The sequence below is a fragment of the Rhea americana genome, unplaced genomic scaffold, assembly GCF_003343005.1.
Source record: "Rhea americana isolate MKP2758 unplaced genomic scaffold, rheAme1 scaffold_371, whole genome shotgun sequence".
Lineage (NCBI taxonomy): Eukaryota > Metazoa > Chordata > Aves > Rheiformes > Rheidae > Rhea > Rhea americana.
The window spans coordinates 250,586-269,953 of NW_028186503.1; the positions used below are offsets into that span (position 1 = coordinate 250,586).

The 19,368-nt window shown below is 33.9% G+C and overlaps 1 protein-coding gene across 1 annotated transcript in view; it reads right to left on the minus strand.

Annotated features, from left to right (window-relative positions):
- The window catches only part of DENND1B (DENN domain containing 1B), a 190,310-nt gene that overhangs the window by 27,193 nt on the left and 143,749 nt on the right, over positions 1–19,368 (minus strand). The window contains exons 17-18 of the mRNA XM_085312946.1: positions 10,144–10,245; positions 3,963–4,053 (exon numbers count right to left, since the gene is read on the minus strand). Of these exons, the coding sequence (XP_085169072.1) occupies positions 3,963–4,053; positions 10,144–10,245 (193 nt within the window). The remainder of the gene's footprint in view (positions 1–3,962; positions 4,054–10,143; positions 10,246–19,368) is intronic.

The window sequence follows — 19,368 nt, forward strand, 5'->3', positions numbered from 1 at the left end:
AACATACATTCAACATTTTCCATGTTTCAGCCCTCTTCACAATCTGCATAAAAAATTCCCTTAGAGGATTATTCATTAATTTCATTCTTCCCAGATAGACAAGAATGCTCAAGATAAGAATATGTAAGAAAAAAACCAGGTATGTTTTATTTCACATTTTCCATTTTCTTTTCAAAAGCATTTCTTTTCGCCATACAGGTTTTAATTCCAATTGAGGTATAAAGAGAAATTAAAACTACAGTAAGATAGCATACTGCTAAAAATTCTAAGAAGAAAACCACCAACTTAAAGGAAAGAATAATACATAATGAACTGCATTCAAGCATAATGATCCCACTGGGTAAACTTTCAAGTAAGAAAATGACATGGACTGCAGATGGTACCATCTAAAAGAAAGAGGACTAGAGAAAAGACTGAGGATTATGGCATCTCTATGTATCTCTGGTGTAGGGAAAATCATTGTGARTTATTAACTGCATCTACTTTCTTTCACAAAGAGAGAACTCTAAGAGGCAAGCGATAACTACCGGCTTAGTGCTAGTGAAGTATTACTGAGGACTATTGCCTCACTAAGCTGGCCATAAAGGATATGCTTACATTTTACTGATTGGTTGAAGAAGAAATGAACATTATTTTCCTATGGGGCTTGACCTGGACAACAAAGACTGGTTCCCTGATCTCTGAAAAAGTTTTAGAGATGATAAATCATTGAATACTCTAATACTGCGAGCTTTTACCAACCATGGATGAAAAGTTCCAAATAAGACATTCAAGTTGACAAGAATGAAGAATTGGAGACAACTTACCAACTTTTACAGGAACTATACAGATATATCCTTGACAACTCAGAGTTCTAAGAAGAGGTTTCAAAAATACTTTAACTCTCTAATAAATCAATTAACAAAGGCCTACATGGAATTATCACATTGACTACGGGAAAGTCAAAACACAATCAAATCTCCTTCTCACAGAACATCTCTGAGAACTAACTGGATTACTGTAAAACGTATTCCCAGGTATCCCAGCAAGTGGAAAAGACTGAGCTGTCTGGACTTGTACCAGGCAGTAAAACACTTTCAACTGAAAACCTGAATGCCACCTATGTCACTAAATTCTTTATAAACAATTTTGAGACAGCCAAACTCTTGCGAATGAATGTGCAAGCAAAAGCAATGCCAGTTTAGGAAAGGCTGAAAATAATGCCATTATGATCTCCAGTAAGAATGTCAATGAGCAATCCAAAAGCAAAAATAACTAACTATTTACCTCTTCAATTTGGCTCCCTGAATTACTAGAGAATGTAGCATGCAATAACACGTTATCAGGTGAACAGTAACCATTACTGGTGTTTTAATGAAGTGAATTCAATGAACTCTAAGTACTTTCTCTAATTTGACATTTCATAACTTTAAATTCCTATTAACAGTATTCATACATCATCTAGCCTGCAGAGGCAGCAATGGCTCTTCCCACACCTGAGAATCCTCTTTCAGGGCCCATAACTTAAGCAATGACTAGAGATAGTTAAGTGAGATCACAAAAGATTGCAGAGAACTTATCCAGGTTCTAGCTGGGTGGAGAGACTTAGAGAAGGTAGTAAATAAAACAGATAAACATTCACTTACAGAAAAAGCAACAATAACACTGCATATGCACAGCTACAGTTAAAATTCCTGAGACTCAAGCATGAAAATGCTGACTCCTTAAAATAAATTATTACTAAGTGAGAGTCAAGGCTTTTTCACTTCTTCACTGTTTTTCCTCATACAGCTACCAACGATATTAGATCAACTAAAAAAAATGACTGCTGTAGTAGAATTCATATGATTACAGATTAATCAATATATTCAACAATAAATGTATATTATAGAACAGTCACACATCACAATATTTTTGTATTGAAAATCACCTAAAAGTCTTCAGAACTAGTATTTACTTCCACGGGATAATTCACGTCACAGAAAATGAAAGCTTGTGAAAAGGTGCAAGGATAAAATGCAAAGGGCTGACAACTTTCGTTTCATACACAGTCATAGGGAAATAAATCTTAAAGTACTTAATTGAAAACAAAACTTATTTATAAAAAAAAATTAAGCTTTAATTTTCAATTTCTGGTTTAATTTTCTTTACTGGTTTAGTTGTACTTGCAAATGTGGGAAAATGCCGGCTGGAAAAGAGATTACTTAAATACTTTCGATTTGTTTCAGTAATATGAAACTATATTCTCTGTTCTTCAGAATACATTCACCTGTCTTTTTAACAGTTTATGGCTTAGTCTAGCTTTCTGCAACTTTTCTGAAGGCAGGTTTCACCTATTTTTTTAAAAAACCTTGGACCACATTATAAACTTGATGGGATTTAACTCTCAAAAAGAGATCATAGTTCTACCCCATTAGCATCACAAAATGTCACCTTCAATTGCATACATACTGTTAGCCCCGCACTTCATAATGATAATGAGACAGCAGTTATGTAAATAGTGAATATGTGCCTTAAGCAATTTGTYCACAGCCTGGCAATATATAGCTTGTCTAACTTGAAAAGTAAGCAGCCACCACAACCTAACACAGAACTGCTATTGAAGCTGCACATTCCCTCCRGAGCATACCCAGGTGAGACACGGTTCACAAGCTATCACTGTACAGCCAAGAAACAAACTTTATCTAAGTTCCAGTGCAGTTTTATTGCAGCCTCTTGACCCYCCAACTGCAGCAAGCAAAAGAACTCCAAATACTGACATCATCTATCTGAATAATGGATGCTCAACGCCTAAAATCTATTTATCGGGTAGCATGAGTTACCCTAAGAAAAGGCCAAAAGTAGTAAATCTCTGCATAACTAATGACACTTTAGTCAAGAAAGAAACAAATTATGTGCACAGGACACGGAGGGCAGAAGAAGGGAGTAAAAACCCTTAACAAAAGGTCTTGTATGCACTCTGAGTTCAAAAGGGTACTTCACAGAAGGTGTGGTAGTGGCTGCATACCCGTGGATGATTCCTCTGTGTGGATGAAATCTTCTCCTGGGTAAATATGCTCACTTAAGAGTAGTCTTGCAGAGGAAGACTATCTAAAGAGGTCATCTGCAGCTCAGTGGATTGAGTCAAATCACTCAACTCCCATTTATAGAGAACGCTTCTACGCTACTCTCGAGATGGACTATAAAAYAGTATTTGTGCTATGTCCTGCTTATTTTGATAGCAAATATGATTCCTCAAGTAACAATATAACTGTAACTAACATCTAACAGRAAACTACTCAATAGTCCTACAAACAATCAGAATTGGATCTAGCAGGCCTCTTCTATATGGGTTGACTTTGTAGGCTAACTAATGTGAAAAGAAATAAACAACTGTCAGTGAATATAACTGAAGGAAACAATACAAGGAATAATACTTTTATTCAGGAAGCAAACAATCTTTTCTGCATTCCTTCTCAGAGGGTAATCAAAGGTTAAATTATTTTTTCCTCTTTAAAGTAGCAGCACATTTGCTGGAGATAGCTACATTTTTCTAAAAATTTAGGGAATCACTCTGACTTTGCACTACAGAAATAATTAATGTGAAAAAAGATAGAAATGCTCTTGGAAAACAGAAAAAATAGTATCTATAAGGAATTAGGCAGCACGAATTTTGAAATTATTTTTAAAATACAGTTTACCCAGAATTTATCAAATATAAGCATGCAGTTAAAAGTTAATGAATCTAGTGATATTTCACTGTATCTTGAAATCTAAGTATTATTTTCCCAGACCAAAAAAAGTTCATTTAGTATACCCACATAACTAGATACATATAGTTATGTGTCCCAGCAGCTAAAACCTTTGCAAAAACAAATGGAAACACTGAAACAGAAATAAGATTAGTTACTATTACAATTTAGAGGACATCATGAGGACACAATCATGTTGAACCATTCCTACAGAAGTATCAATGAGTACAAATACTCAAACTAATTCCATACCTCCACAAAAGCCTCCTGCTGTGATTTCTTCTTCAAAAGCATCAGAGAATCCCCTTCCTGTATTTAATTTTGATAGTCGACCATCAATAAACTGAAATTAAAAAAAAAAATAGTCATGCCTGGTTGGCCCTTTACAATATTATTAAGTGTGTACATTATAACTAAATATGCATGTTCAAGATAATACATGACATAAGGATAATATATTGTTTGGAGACGGATTTGCAAGAGTGGATGCAACTAGAAGCTGCGAAAGTCTCAGAATATTGGACAACAATACCACTGAAACTTATTCCACAGTTTTCACTCCATGTATGTATATCATACCTTTCTAATGGCATGAAAATATATTAATTTATTTTCTTATAAATGTTAACTTTGGATTTACAATCACAACCAAATAAAGTTAACTGAGAAACTCCCTGATGTTCTGTTATGAAATAATAAATTTACCCCTTATCATAAGCAAATCTCCCTGTGGAATCTACTTGTGGGTAAGTATAACTGAATCCAAAGCAGAACTTGCTGATATACATAAAAAGTACCTTCAGAATACCTGGAAACATCTCACGATTCTAGTTCAAAGAAATGATAAGCCAGGATGTCTACCTGAAGTCTATTAAAAGTCCACTCTAAGTGCCTGACATGAAAAGTGATCCTCTAAGGATTGTTTGGGAGGGTAAACTGGCAAAACCACCCATACTGAAACCGAGGAGGATCGCTGTGGCTTGGTTTCAGAAATGGTGGGTAACAGCAACTTGGAAGCAATACTATTTGGTTGGCAGTGCACACGCTGACTTACAGGTTGTTTCATTTAAGCATGTGGGATGTGAGGCCTGAAGTGCCAAAACGAAGGGAGGCATGATGCCAAGGCAGACCCCTATCATCCTCTCCATCTGAAGGAGCATAGCTCACGGTTGATGCAACTGTATTTTTAAGTTCTGACAAATTTGTTTGCCTTTTCCTCACCCACTAACACTTATTTAGGTGCATTTGCGGACACCTATTCCAATAACTGTCTTTATGCATGGATTAGAGCTGCATGAGTATGTGCACTTGTATCTACATAAAAGCGCATATAAAGACTGAAATGGTTCAAATACATCAGAAGGAAGTGGAAATGAGATAACTAATGAGTAAACCTCTCAGAAGAAATGAATACATTCTTTTCAAGAATTAATGGGCTTCAAAGAATTACAATGAGCATATTCTTTAAGGTTTAGAATTCTTTCAAGAAGCAACCCATCCATTTTTGTTTTGAAAAGGCTAATTCAAGTCTGAGTAAGATAAAGTGAGAAAGCACTGTCACTGTTTAGATTATATACAGTTCATTTTCTAGCAAGAATTACAATTATTCACTGGTACTAAACAGTACATACCAACTAACCATAATTAATTATTTGCCTATGTCATATATTATCATAATTATCCAAAAAATGTCAGTGACAATCTGATGCTTGTCAATGAACAAACTAGTGACACAAAACAAATTACATTCTTAGAGTACAAAAACTCCAGCAACAATATGGCAAGCACAAAGATAACCATTTCTCTTTCTTGTCTAAATTCTTCTTTTTATTTTACTTTTCATTTTACTCTGGATTGGCTTTTTTCCAAATAGGTTTGGTTCATGGTCAGACCACTATGGGATCACTGGATTATTTCACAGGAAGAAGAGATAAGAGCATCTTTAGCTACTGCTATGCAAAGAAAACCAGCCTTTGAACTGTAAGACGTTATCACTTTGAGGAAAGTTATGAATTCATTCCACACTATAAACTAACACATGATTTATAGGCATACTCATCACTTTGTAAAAATCCTATCAACAGAAGGCTGAGAGTCTGAATTTGTGTTCACAGGATTACTTCAATAGAGTATTTAATGCAAGCAGTGACAAAGAGAACCACTAAGGAAAAGAATACAGAAGAAATTATCTAAAGGAAATGATAGTTGTACTAGTAGCAACATTAGTAATTATTTCTGAATGATCAATTATTATTAGTTGTTTTTAAATAGCTACATAGAAAGAATAGCACTTGGTACTAAAGGTACATTGTATTGTTTTCTCCTCTCATTTTCTAAATCCATACTCTCTCAGAAAATGTTGGCCCATTAGTTGAAGCAATGCATTCTCTTACTCTTAGATTCAGACATCCCATGCTTGATTCCCACTGTTGTTAAAAAAGTAATAGTTCAAATGCTAACCATAGCCTTGGATTTTAGCTCACTAAAGACAAAACTCCCATAGCTCTTACATAATCTTGAATCCTGAAAATAAAATATAGACCATATACACTTCCGAACATCCTGCAGCACAGCTGAAAAAGACAAGCGGCAGTAGATGGTATTTGTGTGCTAGCTTCCAATCTTTTAATTACGCAGGATTAAAAATTTGAAGTTAACTCACCACTTACTCAAAACAAGAAGTTGGTAATAACAGAAAACATCTAGAAAGTAACCACCACAAAATAACAATTCAACAAGCCTGGAAAGAGACTGTTTCTTCACGAAGCTTGCATATGAAATTTGACATTACTAACACTTACAATTTTGAAAGACTTCTGATTCTTTATGTCCTAATGCTACATTCATTATTTATTTTTCTAGTTAGTATTTTCCTGCATATTGGCAGTAAATGCCAATGAATTTTGCAATTATATTATTTATATAATTATATTACTTAATGATATATTCCTAAATTAGTCTCCTTGCTAGTTCTAAGAACAAGTTAATATTTTCCCTAGACACTCATCAGAAGTATTTAACATGTGAGATGCAGCTACTAATTACCTATGTTTGAAGTTTGAAAGAAAGAATACCTACCTTCTGTGTTATTCTAATTAAATGGAAGCCTTTCTAGGGCTCAGAAAAAGTCAGTATATAGATACCATATATAATAACACCAGTACGGAAGATGGGGTAAAGAACAACGAGAAAAGAAGTAACTTAAGTACAGTCTAAAAGAACAAATATTACTCAATCTGAAAGAAAAATGTGTTATGTAACATATTTAATCAGGAAGTAAAAATATTTAACCCATAAACAATAGTTATTTTCTTCAAAAGAAGAAATTTCTATCCTTATAGTTTAGGAATAAGGATAACCAGTACTTTTAAAATGCAGTCTCCCCAGGACAGTTAAAGATAGCTTTAGAAAACTATCCAGCGAAGAGTGTATGAAGGAACTTCACAAGTCTCTACAGCTGTAATCAGTATTAGGGTATTTATCATAAATTACTTCTGTGAATTAGTGGAAGATGTGTTTTGAATAATCATTTGGTACATTCCATTTTAGAGTCTTATAAATAGTCTTCAACTACAAACTACATGAATTCATCAATCTTTGATTTAAAAGGCATCTCTGAATTATAAGGCAGAGAGAATGGACTAAGACTGAAAGAAAACCTAGGCATACCCTTCCTCATTCCTGCATGCCCCTCCCCCCCCCCAAAAAAAAAATGTTTCAGTTTTGGGTTGAAACACTATGATGCTGAATAAAGAAACAGAAGTCTAATGGTTAGTGAGAATGAGATATGGAAATGCGCGCTGTAATATTTGAGGAATAAAACTTAGTGTGTTCAAGTCAAAAAAAAAAAAAAACTCAGATTCATCTCTATTACATGATTTTGAGAAAATCAGCACATGAATCTGGAAGCCAAAATATATTAATGAATCTATCAGACTAGAGAAAGCATTGCATAAGTGAAGAATATTCAGTATTTCTGCTCAGAAAACGAACAGGTTATGACAACTGGTGGTCTGTCAGTATGCCCTTAACAGCCTGATGAGACTTTTAAACAGATTTTGGTGGCCCAAAAATGGTAAGTGGGAAAATGGAATGATATACCTCATTAGTTTTCAAAATACAGGTTCTCTCAGATTCTGTGACAATTCATCTTCTAGATGAAGGAAATCCACTTTATCTAGACCACAGAAAAGCCTCTTGCAAGTGCCTCATCAGAAAGGTTTTGTTAAAATGAAATAAAAGCAGAACAGTACATGAACTTTAGGTTGGGTATGGACCTGTCCAAAAAGGAAATGGATGAAAGGGAAAGTATCAGGCCGTAAAGGTATTTAAGAATAGAATCTTAGGAGTGATCCTATTTACAGTTTAATGATTTTTGTACAGAATACTGGCATATGATAATACAGTTGGAGACATCAGTAATAGAAAGTACATTAGAATATAGGGTAGAAACGGATGATGTTGAAGACTACAATTTCCAAAATGAAATTTCTCTAAGAGTATTTAAGTTAGAAGAATAAATATGTTCCAAAGTAATTTGAAAAAAAAAAAAAAATACACACACACTATACACACACACAGTGAAAAGAGGAAGGTCAGCAGAGGCATTTTAGAAAACRGCACAAATTAAGCTTACTTGTCAGTCATGGTCTAGGTTTAATGTTGATTTTAAGAATAACTTTCTGCTTAAAAGACTACTCATTTTCAAGAACAGAGTAAAACACAGTTTAGCCTTTTTGAACACAAACAACATTGGAAAAAGCTCATTTGTGTGGGGGAAAAGTTGGAGAAGATGCAGCTGGTCTGGGGATTAGCTAAAAAAGTAGGAGGGACAATCACAACAGAAACTAAATGAACGAAAAAATATTTACTATTAAAACATATACATAAACATAATGCTTAGTATTTTCTAATCTTCTAAAATACATTATTATCTTAAGCAGAAATAAAAGTAGGAAAAGGCATAAAATTATAAAATAATTCTTTTTTAATTAAACAGGTATTAAAATGCAAATGCTAGGTCCACTACCATTTTATAGTGACAGCCTCATTTATGTCAGTAGAGCTAAACCTATTTCTCACAGCTGAACATTTACCTCCAGAAGAGTGACAAAGCATTAGAAACTTCTGCTCTAAGCAGCCTTCTATTAAGAATTTTTCATGCTAGTTTATAGCACTCTGAAATATGCAAAAAGTAAATAACACTATTTTCATACTCCACTACTACTTATCTCAATCTTAACTGCTGGATACTTCAAAATTTTTCAGGTTATCATCTTCTTTATTACTTTAAACTGTTACTCATAATTTATTGTGGTATAAAATACAATACAGTAAAATTAAAAGAACTTGATTCTATGATAATTCCTACAGAACTATAAACTTTGGAAATTAAGTAATTTAAATATTCAGTATTTTCCTGACTTTTGTACAGTTAGGAGAAACATATTTCCACAGGACTTCCACAAATTATCATCTTTATATAAATCTTTACTTTAGACATTAGCCTCTGATTAACACCAAGTAATACAACTATTTTTTGAAAATTAAAAGATTCTAAATATAACGATTTTTCCTATCTATAAGGTAATATATCTTCAAAGAAGTCCAGCAGGTTAGTTAAGCATGAACTTCCATGCCTCAATCATTACAAGTATTGGTAACCAAAGAAATATGAGTCTTCTGGTTTCATCCCATTTTTCCTTGATTTTCCTAAAAAAAAAAAAAAAAAAAAAAAAAAAAAAAAGAAAAAAAAACTAGCAATAAATGTCTCGACATCTTCCATGTGACAGGGTCGTGAGATGAAGAGAGAGAAAAAGACTAAAAAAATAACATGAAAGAAAAAAACTCATTTCAAACACTGTAATAAAACTATAACTAAGCTAAGCATGTTATTCAATGCTTTGTTCTCTGTAAGGTATCAGCCAGAATATTCTTCTAGTCGCTACTGATGTCTTCAATTTATAACATTTTATGTGTGTGCTTCAGAAATCCTAGCAATGAAAACTGCAAGTATAGTTTGAAACAATTTTTAAATAAAATCTCATTAAAGTCCAATTTAAGCAAGCACTGTGTTGTTTAGGTTCTTTGATCATGATCCAAGAGAGCTGGAAAAACTGTGAAGTTTAACCACTAGGCTGGAAGATCCATGATTTTTCTTGTTGAGTTGCAGACCGACCCTGAAGAGATCTTCATCCTGTTTCCGTCTCCTACCTTGCTTGCCTTTTTCTTTTATTTTTTTTAATCAAATATCCCAAGCAAAGATTTAAAAACACGACAACATGAGGAAGACTGTCTACACATAAAGTATTTGTACTTATATTTTATCCCAGCGATTCATAAACTTATAGAAAGGAAAATACATTTATATATGGACATGTTTTAAAAGCAAATGATATATATATATAAAAAAATGTCAATTACCCTCTCATACCTGTTTAAACAGTTGCAGATTAACAGCAGTTTCCAGGAACTGTTTAGTAGTACTGGAACGACACTTTACAAAACTATTCTCGCAAAAAGTGATAGGTTCTCCCTAAATTTAAAAAGATGAGGTTAGATAGTAATTACAGTATATAAATGTGTTGATTTATTTAAAATTCTCTATTACAAGCTTATTTAGTAATAAACAATAGGTTCCTTTTCAGGCAATCTTGATAAACACTCATACAAATGACAGACAATACCAAAAAGTGAAAATATTCTAGATAAAACTATTTTAAAAATATTTTTAGAATTCTGAAACTACACATTGTAATTGAAACCCTGGTTTATAAAGCTTAAACACCATACAATCTACAAAATACTCCCTGGAAAAAAAAATAAGGTGGTTCACAGTTGGTTCCTGTTACCAGTATAGTATTCTTCATTAAATATTTTCAAGAACGCAGTTCAAGCTTTGAGAAACAGCAGGTCCTCTGCTTCAAATAATTTGAGAAACATTTCTGTGTAACATTATCCTGATACACTCGCACACTAAACCAGCAATACTACTAAGCAAAAATTCTCATTTGATCCAAAAACAGGACTCTGCACCATTTTTTTTTTTTTATTATTTATTGTACCTAAACCTGAGAACATTTAAAAATACACTGCTGATTTAATGGAAAATTATTGAAATAAAGGCCTACTTAATTTTGACAATTTTTTCCATGAAAGTAAAAGCCACAAAATTTCTGGAGCACTGTGATGGAGAAAGTCTAAAAAGTTCATATTAACTTTTAATATAATAAGACATTTGCCTGAGATGATAAAAGGCATTGCCTTTACCAAATATCCTGCTTCAAAACATTTTGATGATAAAATAAGATAAATACATTTTCACTGAAAAACCAGTATTTGTGGAAGAATTTATTAATGAAAACAGTATTTATAACAAATATAATTGATTCCTATGTTATCTCCTAATTTCATTTAAAAAGTAGCTATCTGTCTGTTCAGACCACAGGAAGTTACTACAGAACATTCTCTTAAATTCCATTATTTTTGCCAATGCTTTTTGATAAAAACTTGAAATTGTTATACTTAACTGAAAAAATGATAGGAACTTYGAAAGGATTGTGTAGCGATTGAGAGATGGGAACTAATTTCATCATAAATGTCTCTCACTGAAGTGTATAAAACCAATAAAATTTACAGGTTAAAAACAACTATCATAGGTCTCTAAGAAAATTTGGAATCCAACAAAAGGCCAGACCTGAATCAAGGATTAAAATATTTTACTACCCAAAAGCTAAAAACCCAGAGTAAAAGACAATTTGAAAGAACAGAATAAAAGATCAAAGATACCTATAATGAAACAAAAATCTTGTCAGACTCAAACTGTTAGCCACTTCGAAGACAAACTTACTTACGTCCATCTCCATGCCTTCTGCTTCTAGTCCTCTTTAACTTGAACTCCACCTGCTTCTTAACACTTTTTTTTTTTTAATCRTTCTAGTGTATTATTCAGTTCTATGCCTCTAGAATATCACAAAGTGTATTCTGAATGCTATCTCTGTAAGCGGGTTTGTCTGCAAAGCTCTATATCATTTACCAATGCTCTTCATACATCATACCAATTTTCAAATGGTTTAGATATCACAGAATCAGTAAGGTTGCAAGGGACCTCTGGAGATCTAGTCCAACCTCCCTGCTCAGCAGGGTCACCTAGGGCATGTTAGACAGGGTTGCACCCAGGCAGGCCTTGAGTATCTCCAGAAAAGGAGACTTCACTCCAATACAATGCTGCAGTAAAACCACTATCACATCATGTTTAAAAAAACCCTGTTCTGATACTATCAAAAGCTTCCCTTTTTAAATTCTCCTGCGCATCTTGACATATCGAAGATTAGATTTCAGTTATCTTAATGAAACACCCAAACTCAAAGAATCTGAAACCCCACAGATGTCCAATCCTACCCAGCAGAGCACTTAAATCCATGTCTAACTTGTTCTCAAAAGTCTTATATTCTTTTCTTACTTCTTTATAGAATTGCAGATCTTCACAAAGAATTCTCAATGGAGGAGCTAGAAGCTTACTGAATGCAATCCCTCCCCCTCCACAGTGTAGCAGGGAACGGTGTAATACGCAAGCCCTCCTAGATGTAATACATAGTGTGGTGCAGATCAAGTCTTCAGGACAAGGATTCAAGTTACTCCATTTACTACTTATCCACAAAAAGCTTCCAAAGACTATAGATACAGCATGTGATGCATCTGCATACATCATCTGCCGAATAGTTTGAAATGTTTGTGGGACCTGAAAATGACATTGCCTTCCTGACTCACTTTGCATGAGCCACCCTGGAGCTCCTAAAGACTCTAAGCAGACGTCCTAAGCAGACGACCTCAAGCTACCTAGCAAATTAAAAGTACATCAAAACAGATGAAATATTCTTCAGTCAGAAACAGTGGTGCAAAACATGGTGTGCTGGAGGGCAGACTCTTCTTAGTTCAGTCATCCTTCCAAATTGTCAAGGTGGCCAATATCAAAAGTTCCTTATTTATTTATGTCTTTACTGAAATAAATGATTTCTAGGAAAAAAAGAAAAGAAGCTGTTTTGGGGGTGGAGATTAGACGAGGGCTAATGTCATACAATGAAAGTTGAAGCTCAGGACCAAAGAGAAAAGAGAGAAAATTATTTTCGAGATACACTATTCAGGAAAATAAAACCTAACCTATGCCTCCACTACAGTTGTCTTGGAAAAACAYGGGATGTCTGTCAGAAAGAACTTATATCCCAGTAAAAGAGCAAAGAGGCATACTCTCTCTCTTTCACATCAGCCCCAGAAGGGATCGCAAAGAGCTTTACTTGGTGGCACTTCTGCTTGAGTCACCTAACAGCAGTCCTGAAAATGTTAGCTCAACACACATTTTTACTGCATGGTCAGTGATATTTTCCAGATACTCTATTTTCCATGGATGCCCCAAGTATCTAGTAAGCACTGATGCACTGGTGCATCTATTCCCTTACCAGCTCAATTCAGAAACAGAATAACCAAAGCTACTCTTCAAACTGAAAACATGTTTAGATATATAAAAGGTTCACATCCAAAAACCCTCTACAGTATTCAAACCTACTCATATTAAAGTTGTCTTAAACTAAAAGTAGGTTTAAAGCTCCTATTTGTTCAATAAATAAAAATGAGTAAATGCGCTGAAACTTAAAGAAACTTGAAATGGCAGGTACTTGCTGCTCTGGGTACCTGCTATAACTTCACTGAAATCTCATTAAACAATAAAATTAACTCCTGTTTGTTTGATATGCTGAACACCAAAATTGTTTTTCAAATAAAACTGCTTTGAAAATCTTCAAGATTAACACTGTAAACACACAGAATTTTGAAGTGCTACTTAAAAATGAAATTTATTCAGTATAAACAAAATTAGCTCTGGAAGTTTCCTGACATGAAGCATATAACATACTTGTGTTTCTGCAAACATAACTGAGTACCTTTAGAAATTCTAATTTTTGAAGGAATGTTCTACGGATATTTAACTACTACACCATCTAATAGCCCCTTTAGTATTGATCTACAATGTACTTTCAAAACAAGTTCGATCAAAACYCAGTAGGGACTCTATACTGAAAAGCAGACAGCTAATACTCAGACCAAACAATCTATGCCCAAACAAGATATCTGTCCTTTTAACAACAGCTGCTCTAGAATTTTCCTCCCTTTTCAGAGGATGCCATACACAGCAGGAATCTCTTCCTCTAAGCTGCACTCACATTTTAAGCAAGCTATTTATACAGACCTCAGTGGAACATGAAACACTGAGCTAAATCTGTGTGCTAATTTTAAAAGGAAAAATAATCTAGATTAGAAGGTATGTTTGTGCTTCTAAATCTGAATGATATTTAACGGTAATAGATACTCACATTTGAATTTTTTATTTCAGAAAATATATTCATCTCTTTATAACACAAGAATGCTCTTACAGCACCTACTGGTAATATCACCATATTTAGTACAGTTTTATGTAGTAGCTCTTGCATATTACAAGAAGAGTACACGGTAGGTATAGTTTTTCAGTTTTACATCATTTGCATTATTTATTAAAAAATATTAAAAAATAGTTCTTATTTTTATATTAAAACTCCTATATTTAAAATCAGAGCCTCTAGTAATAGTAGAAGGAAGTACAAAGATGATTATTTCAGCTGTTGTTATGACATCCAGAGATACAGCTCAAGTGAATAATTGAGTATGACTTAAATACTGATTCCACTCAGAAGGGTGCTGACAAAAATTACAAATATATTTCTCATTTGGTCTTGCAATCTATGTAAGTAAAGATTTAGATGAGCTGATACCTTCTGTAGTCACAATTAAACCCCATTAACGCTCCTGTGAACACAAACCTATATTCTGTAATGGCCACTTTAGTCCTCAATACAAATTTTAAAATACGACTCTTAGCATGCAACCTAAAATATTTATGGAAGTAACAACAGAGTCATAACAGATGTTACACAAGGTGATTCCGTATCTAAACACAAACCACATCCTGGGCATCTGATTTTTTTTTCTATTACTGTCTTTTTTACCAAATATGTCTAGTTCTTCAGGAAAAGGCAAACAAATCAGTTTTTACTTCAAGAGGTATTTGTCCTCAAAAGGTTTAATTCTGAAACCCTAGTATAARCAATCGTTACTCATATATCAAGTGCATTCTGAATCTTAAAATATCTATTTTAATAATTTTATTTGTATTTTCTTGTTTTATTGCCTATAGAATACATATCTGCATTTGTTGTAAAGTGGATGTTGCTACTTAAAATAAGGTTAATATTGACCCAAAGCATTCCAGTTTGCATTCAATCAAACTAGTCTGAAGTCTGACAAGTCATACTGCACTCAAGATGGAAGTTATCCTGTCTCTACTAGCACGCTTAATGATTAATCATCATGACTTAAAACAAAATTATCCTGGGATTTCTTCTTCTGTATCAATATCAATAGCTTTGAGGACTTCTTCCCAAAAGAGGAGGTAACTTTTTTTCTACAATTTAATCTTTTTCTTGGCTAATTCTTGAAGAAAATACAATTTTTCAAAGGTAGAAAATAAATCTAGAAATACAGAACTAAATCTATAATCTTGCTTAATCTTTTCCTAGATGTGTTTTATAGGAAGATAATTTGCTTCTTTATGTATTTATACGCTTGGAATTTCCTCCTGGTGTTTGCTGCTTAAGAGAAACAATTTTTTATCCCTTACTTATTTTCCCGATGCTGTTAAAATTAATCTCCGTCACAGAGAATACTTTTATATTTGTTTTTTTTTCCCTTTCACCGTTCTTACCTACCCTTCTCTCTCCAGGCATAGCTTGTCAGTGGGAATGCTGCCAGTGTAAGAATTTTTTTTTCATACATAATAGTGTTTTATTAACTGACTATATTGTATATATTTAATGGAAGAAAATTATTAGCCTCTGCTTTTATCCAGAGGATCTGTGTGAGTACATTGGTTTTCCCTAGCATTGTTAAATATCTGATTCATGCTGTGGCTCTCATCTGATATAAATAAGAAGGGGATGGAACCTAAAAATTACTTATGAAGAATGTGCAGAGTAAAATAGCTAGAAAAATACAATCTTGTACATATGCTGACTGACAAATGATATAAACTGCACAACTGAATTCTTTGTATCTGATATAACTCTCACCTTTGCACGCAATTCTACAACTTGAAATATGCGATGTTACTCGATGTTAAACTCCCAAATGCTGATCTAATGAAAATAGGAGCAACGAAAGGTTCAGGGCTAATGTGACCATCCGCACTAAACATAATTTGAATTTACATATACATTGGCATGGTTTAAGTAGTATGTACCTCACAGTATTCTGACYCTTGTAATGTCTCAGCAGTGACAGACGCTTTTGATCAAAGCTATTTATCATCACTGAAGTTGCAAATTGCACCACGGCTCATCCTGCAGCTGGTAACTGTGGCAGCACAAGGATGTGCTGACTGACCCCTTTCCTTCCKACACAACGTGAAGAGCTGACAGCAAAGAGCTGGAATAGCCTCATTGCCATTACAGTAGCTCCACATCACTGGAGACTCCTGAAGGTTGATGCAAATTCCCCTGGMAGAAAAGTGGCTGGCTCAAAGCATCAAACTGGATTGCAGTCCTCTACGTGAATGACACCATATACAAAGATATTGTAAGTCATTATCCTACCAACAAAATTTAGTTTGGAATATATTCGTTATTTTTGGTCATTCATCAAATGACATTGAAAAAGTAAGTAAAGATGAAATTTTGTTTAGTTTTCTATTTTCTTCACTATCAAAATCTCAGAGAGGTGGTAAAATAACAAAGTAGGTTATAAAAGATTGGAATGGGGTTTCTACATTCACAGTGGAGAATTTAAGGGGAAAAATGAGAAGGGAGACATATATTTGCACGTATATATTACTTCACTCATTGCATCTATATGATCATTTTGGAGTAGATCAGTGTTGAGCTTTCTTGAAGCTAATTTTTCAGTCATTCCCACCTACCATGCATGCACTGGATTCCTTTTGGATTAAATTGCACGAGAAAATGAGCTCCAGCTGGTCATCGGTGTTCAGCACACAACTCTAGTCTTGAATAAGAACCAAAGAATAACCCAGGAAACGCCTGCGCTGTTCATGTCAGGCCCTCAGCACTAACTGTACTATTTCACCCTACAGATCCAATCTGTACAATGCTACCTGGTAACATAAACGTAGCTTTTCTCTATTACTTAAAAAATACATTTGGAAGTTATATCAAATTGACAATCTCTTTTCTTCAATCCAGTGCCACAATTAAATCATACAAAACAACTAATTCCACTTTTCTTGGAAACTATTACTGGATTAATATTTTTCACTATCATTTATTGCACAAAAAATTATGATCACCTTTATTTCTTATGTGCCTTATTTCCTGTCTGCATTAGAGTAGTTAAATTTTCCATATGGTCTTTTGCAGTTCCATGAATTCCTTTGAAGACCCTTGAAGCTTCCCATTTTCCATTTCACCAATCATATTTTTTTCAATAACCGCTAGACGTTTTTCAAGACATATTGCTATACCAAAGAGAATCTATCCTCTGCTGAAAACAAACAGTTGCACAGAATGAGTGTTCAGGGTGACGAACAGCGTTTGGAGTGAGGAGAAGTGTTGGATGAGTACAGACACTATCAAAGCTGTTCTTTACTCAATGTGAATATTAATGATAGTTGTTTTATGTTTTAACTTAAAATCATTCAGAACAATCTTTTCCAGGGAAAACAGTTCACTTAAACATATTTTTCTACTTACAAGCAAGCCATAACTACCCAAACACATTATTTTTTTTTTTTGTAAGGATGTTTGTGATCCTAAATTGATGGCCCCAAACCTCTCAGGTCTTGATCCTTAAAATATGACAAACTTATTTACAGCAAAAGTATTTCAAAAGTATATAGAAAATAATCTTATTTACATGAACTCCTACAAAGTTTCTACATGAATACTATTTGAGTCCATTTTTGGTTTAGATTTCCTTATTAGACCTACCATCATAGACTCCAAAATGAAGGACAACAAACTTAGTTTGCAAGAGTAATTCACACATTCCGAGACTCCTAATAAATGGTGCTAATACAGTCATATGTGATTTGATATTTTTGAACCTTCAAATTCACAAGCATTAAACTGAATTCAAATGGCTCATATAAAATGAATCAAATCATTATGAGACAACTCACCTCAGTTACTACTAATCTGCAGGAAATTCAGTTTCTAGTAATACTTCCTATACCAATAAAAACTCYGTAAAATACTACATTCGTTAAAATAATATGAATACAGCCGGAAGTAAGTACAGTGATAACTCGTGCTCAAAATAACTGTTACATTCTGATTTTTTCTTTTCCCCCCCAAATCTGGTCTTTGGACAAGTGATACCAATCCAAGGTATGCTCATATCTGCCAGCAGGCTTCTGCATGTCAAGATATTCTGAAATAACTTACCTTAAATAAACCATCAGGCTAAAATGATTTCACAAATATCTTCCTTTATATGCAACTAGTGGATTCAAAAAATAGTAATATTCAAAAGAAAATAACATAGAAAGAAAGACTGTAAAGGTCACYGACAAATGTTTGCCAACTGAAATGACACACAGCATATTAGTCTCAATACAGTGGAAATGCAGATATTAGAAATGGCGGCAGATAAACTGCAATGGAAAGCAGTAAGCTAAAACCAGAGATAACTTCAACAGAGATACTAACCAGAGTACTTGCACGTTTGGTTCAAATTTACTAAAACACAAAGAATTGACTCCAGTCTATTTCTGACTAGAATGGAGTTTAAGGACATCAGCCAGAGTGACACTATTCTACACATATATCACATGTAGATTAAGACACCTAATGTCTTAATAGCTCTTAACACAAACTGCCATGAGCTGACACTGACCAGTGTCCTCACCTTCAGACCAAGGTACAAATCAGATAACCCCTTCTGAAGCAACATTAGGTAATGCCTGTATGGAACAAATAACTATCTGTTTTGTTGAAATGATCTATTAATGAAATTCATACAGTGTTGGACTACGTAGATTTTGAAATTAGGTACAGTCATTTCAATACACTACACAACCTGGCTTTCTCTATCACATGAGAACTATAATGACTACTAAACACAAATATTTGGACCAAACCCTAAAACATTTCTTCATTCTTGCATGGGTTGCTTTTCCTCTCAATAAGAATGGTTGTCAATTACATAGACAGCTGAAGTTTAAAATGCTCTCAGTCAAAAACACTGCTTGTAAAAGAACTGCCTGGGTAGAAGAAAGACCTTCCCATATCATCTTTCAGTATCTTTCTTCTAAGAAAAGGTCTCACCTGGAATTAATAAACCATTCTATTCATTTCTGTCAAGGAATGCAGTATAGTTCCTCACCCAAGAACTGAACACCTCCCTGCCTGCAACACACACACATGCACAAACTAGTTTTGTGTATTTACCACCTCTATCAAGGATCATCTTCTCTTACCAAACACCAGTATTTATCTTAACTATTCTGAAACCTGACTATCAGTCTGAATATAGAAATGAACATTAAAAATATCAAATTATGAGAAGTTCAATCAGTCAATATCATCTCAATGCGTTTCATCAAATGGAACTCAGTATCAGT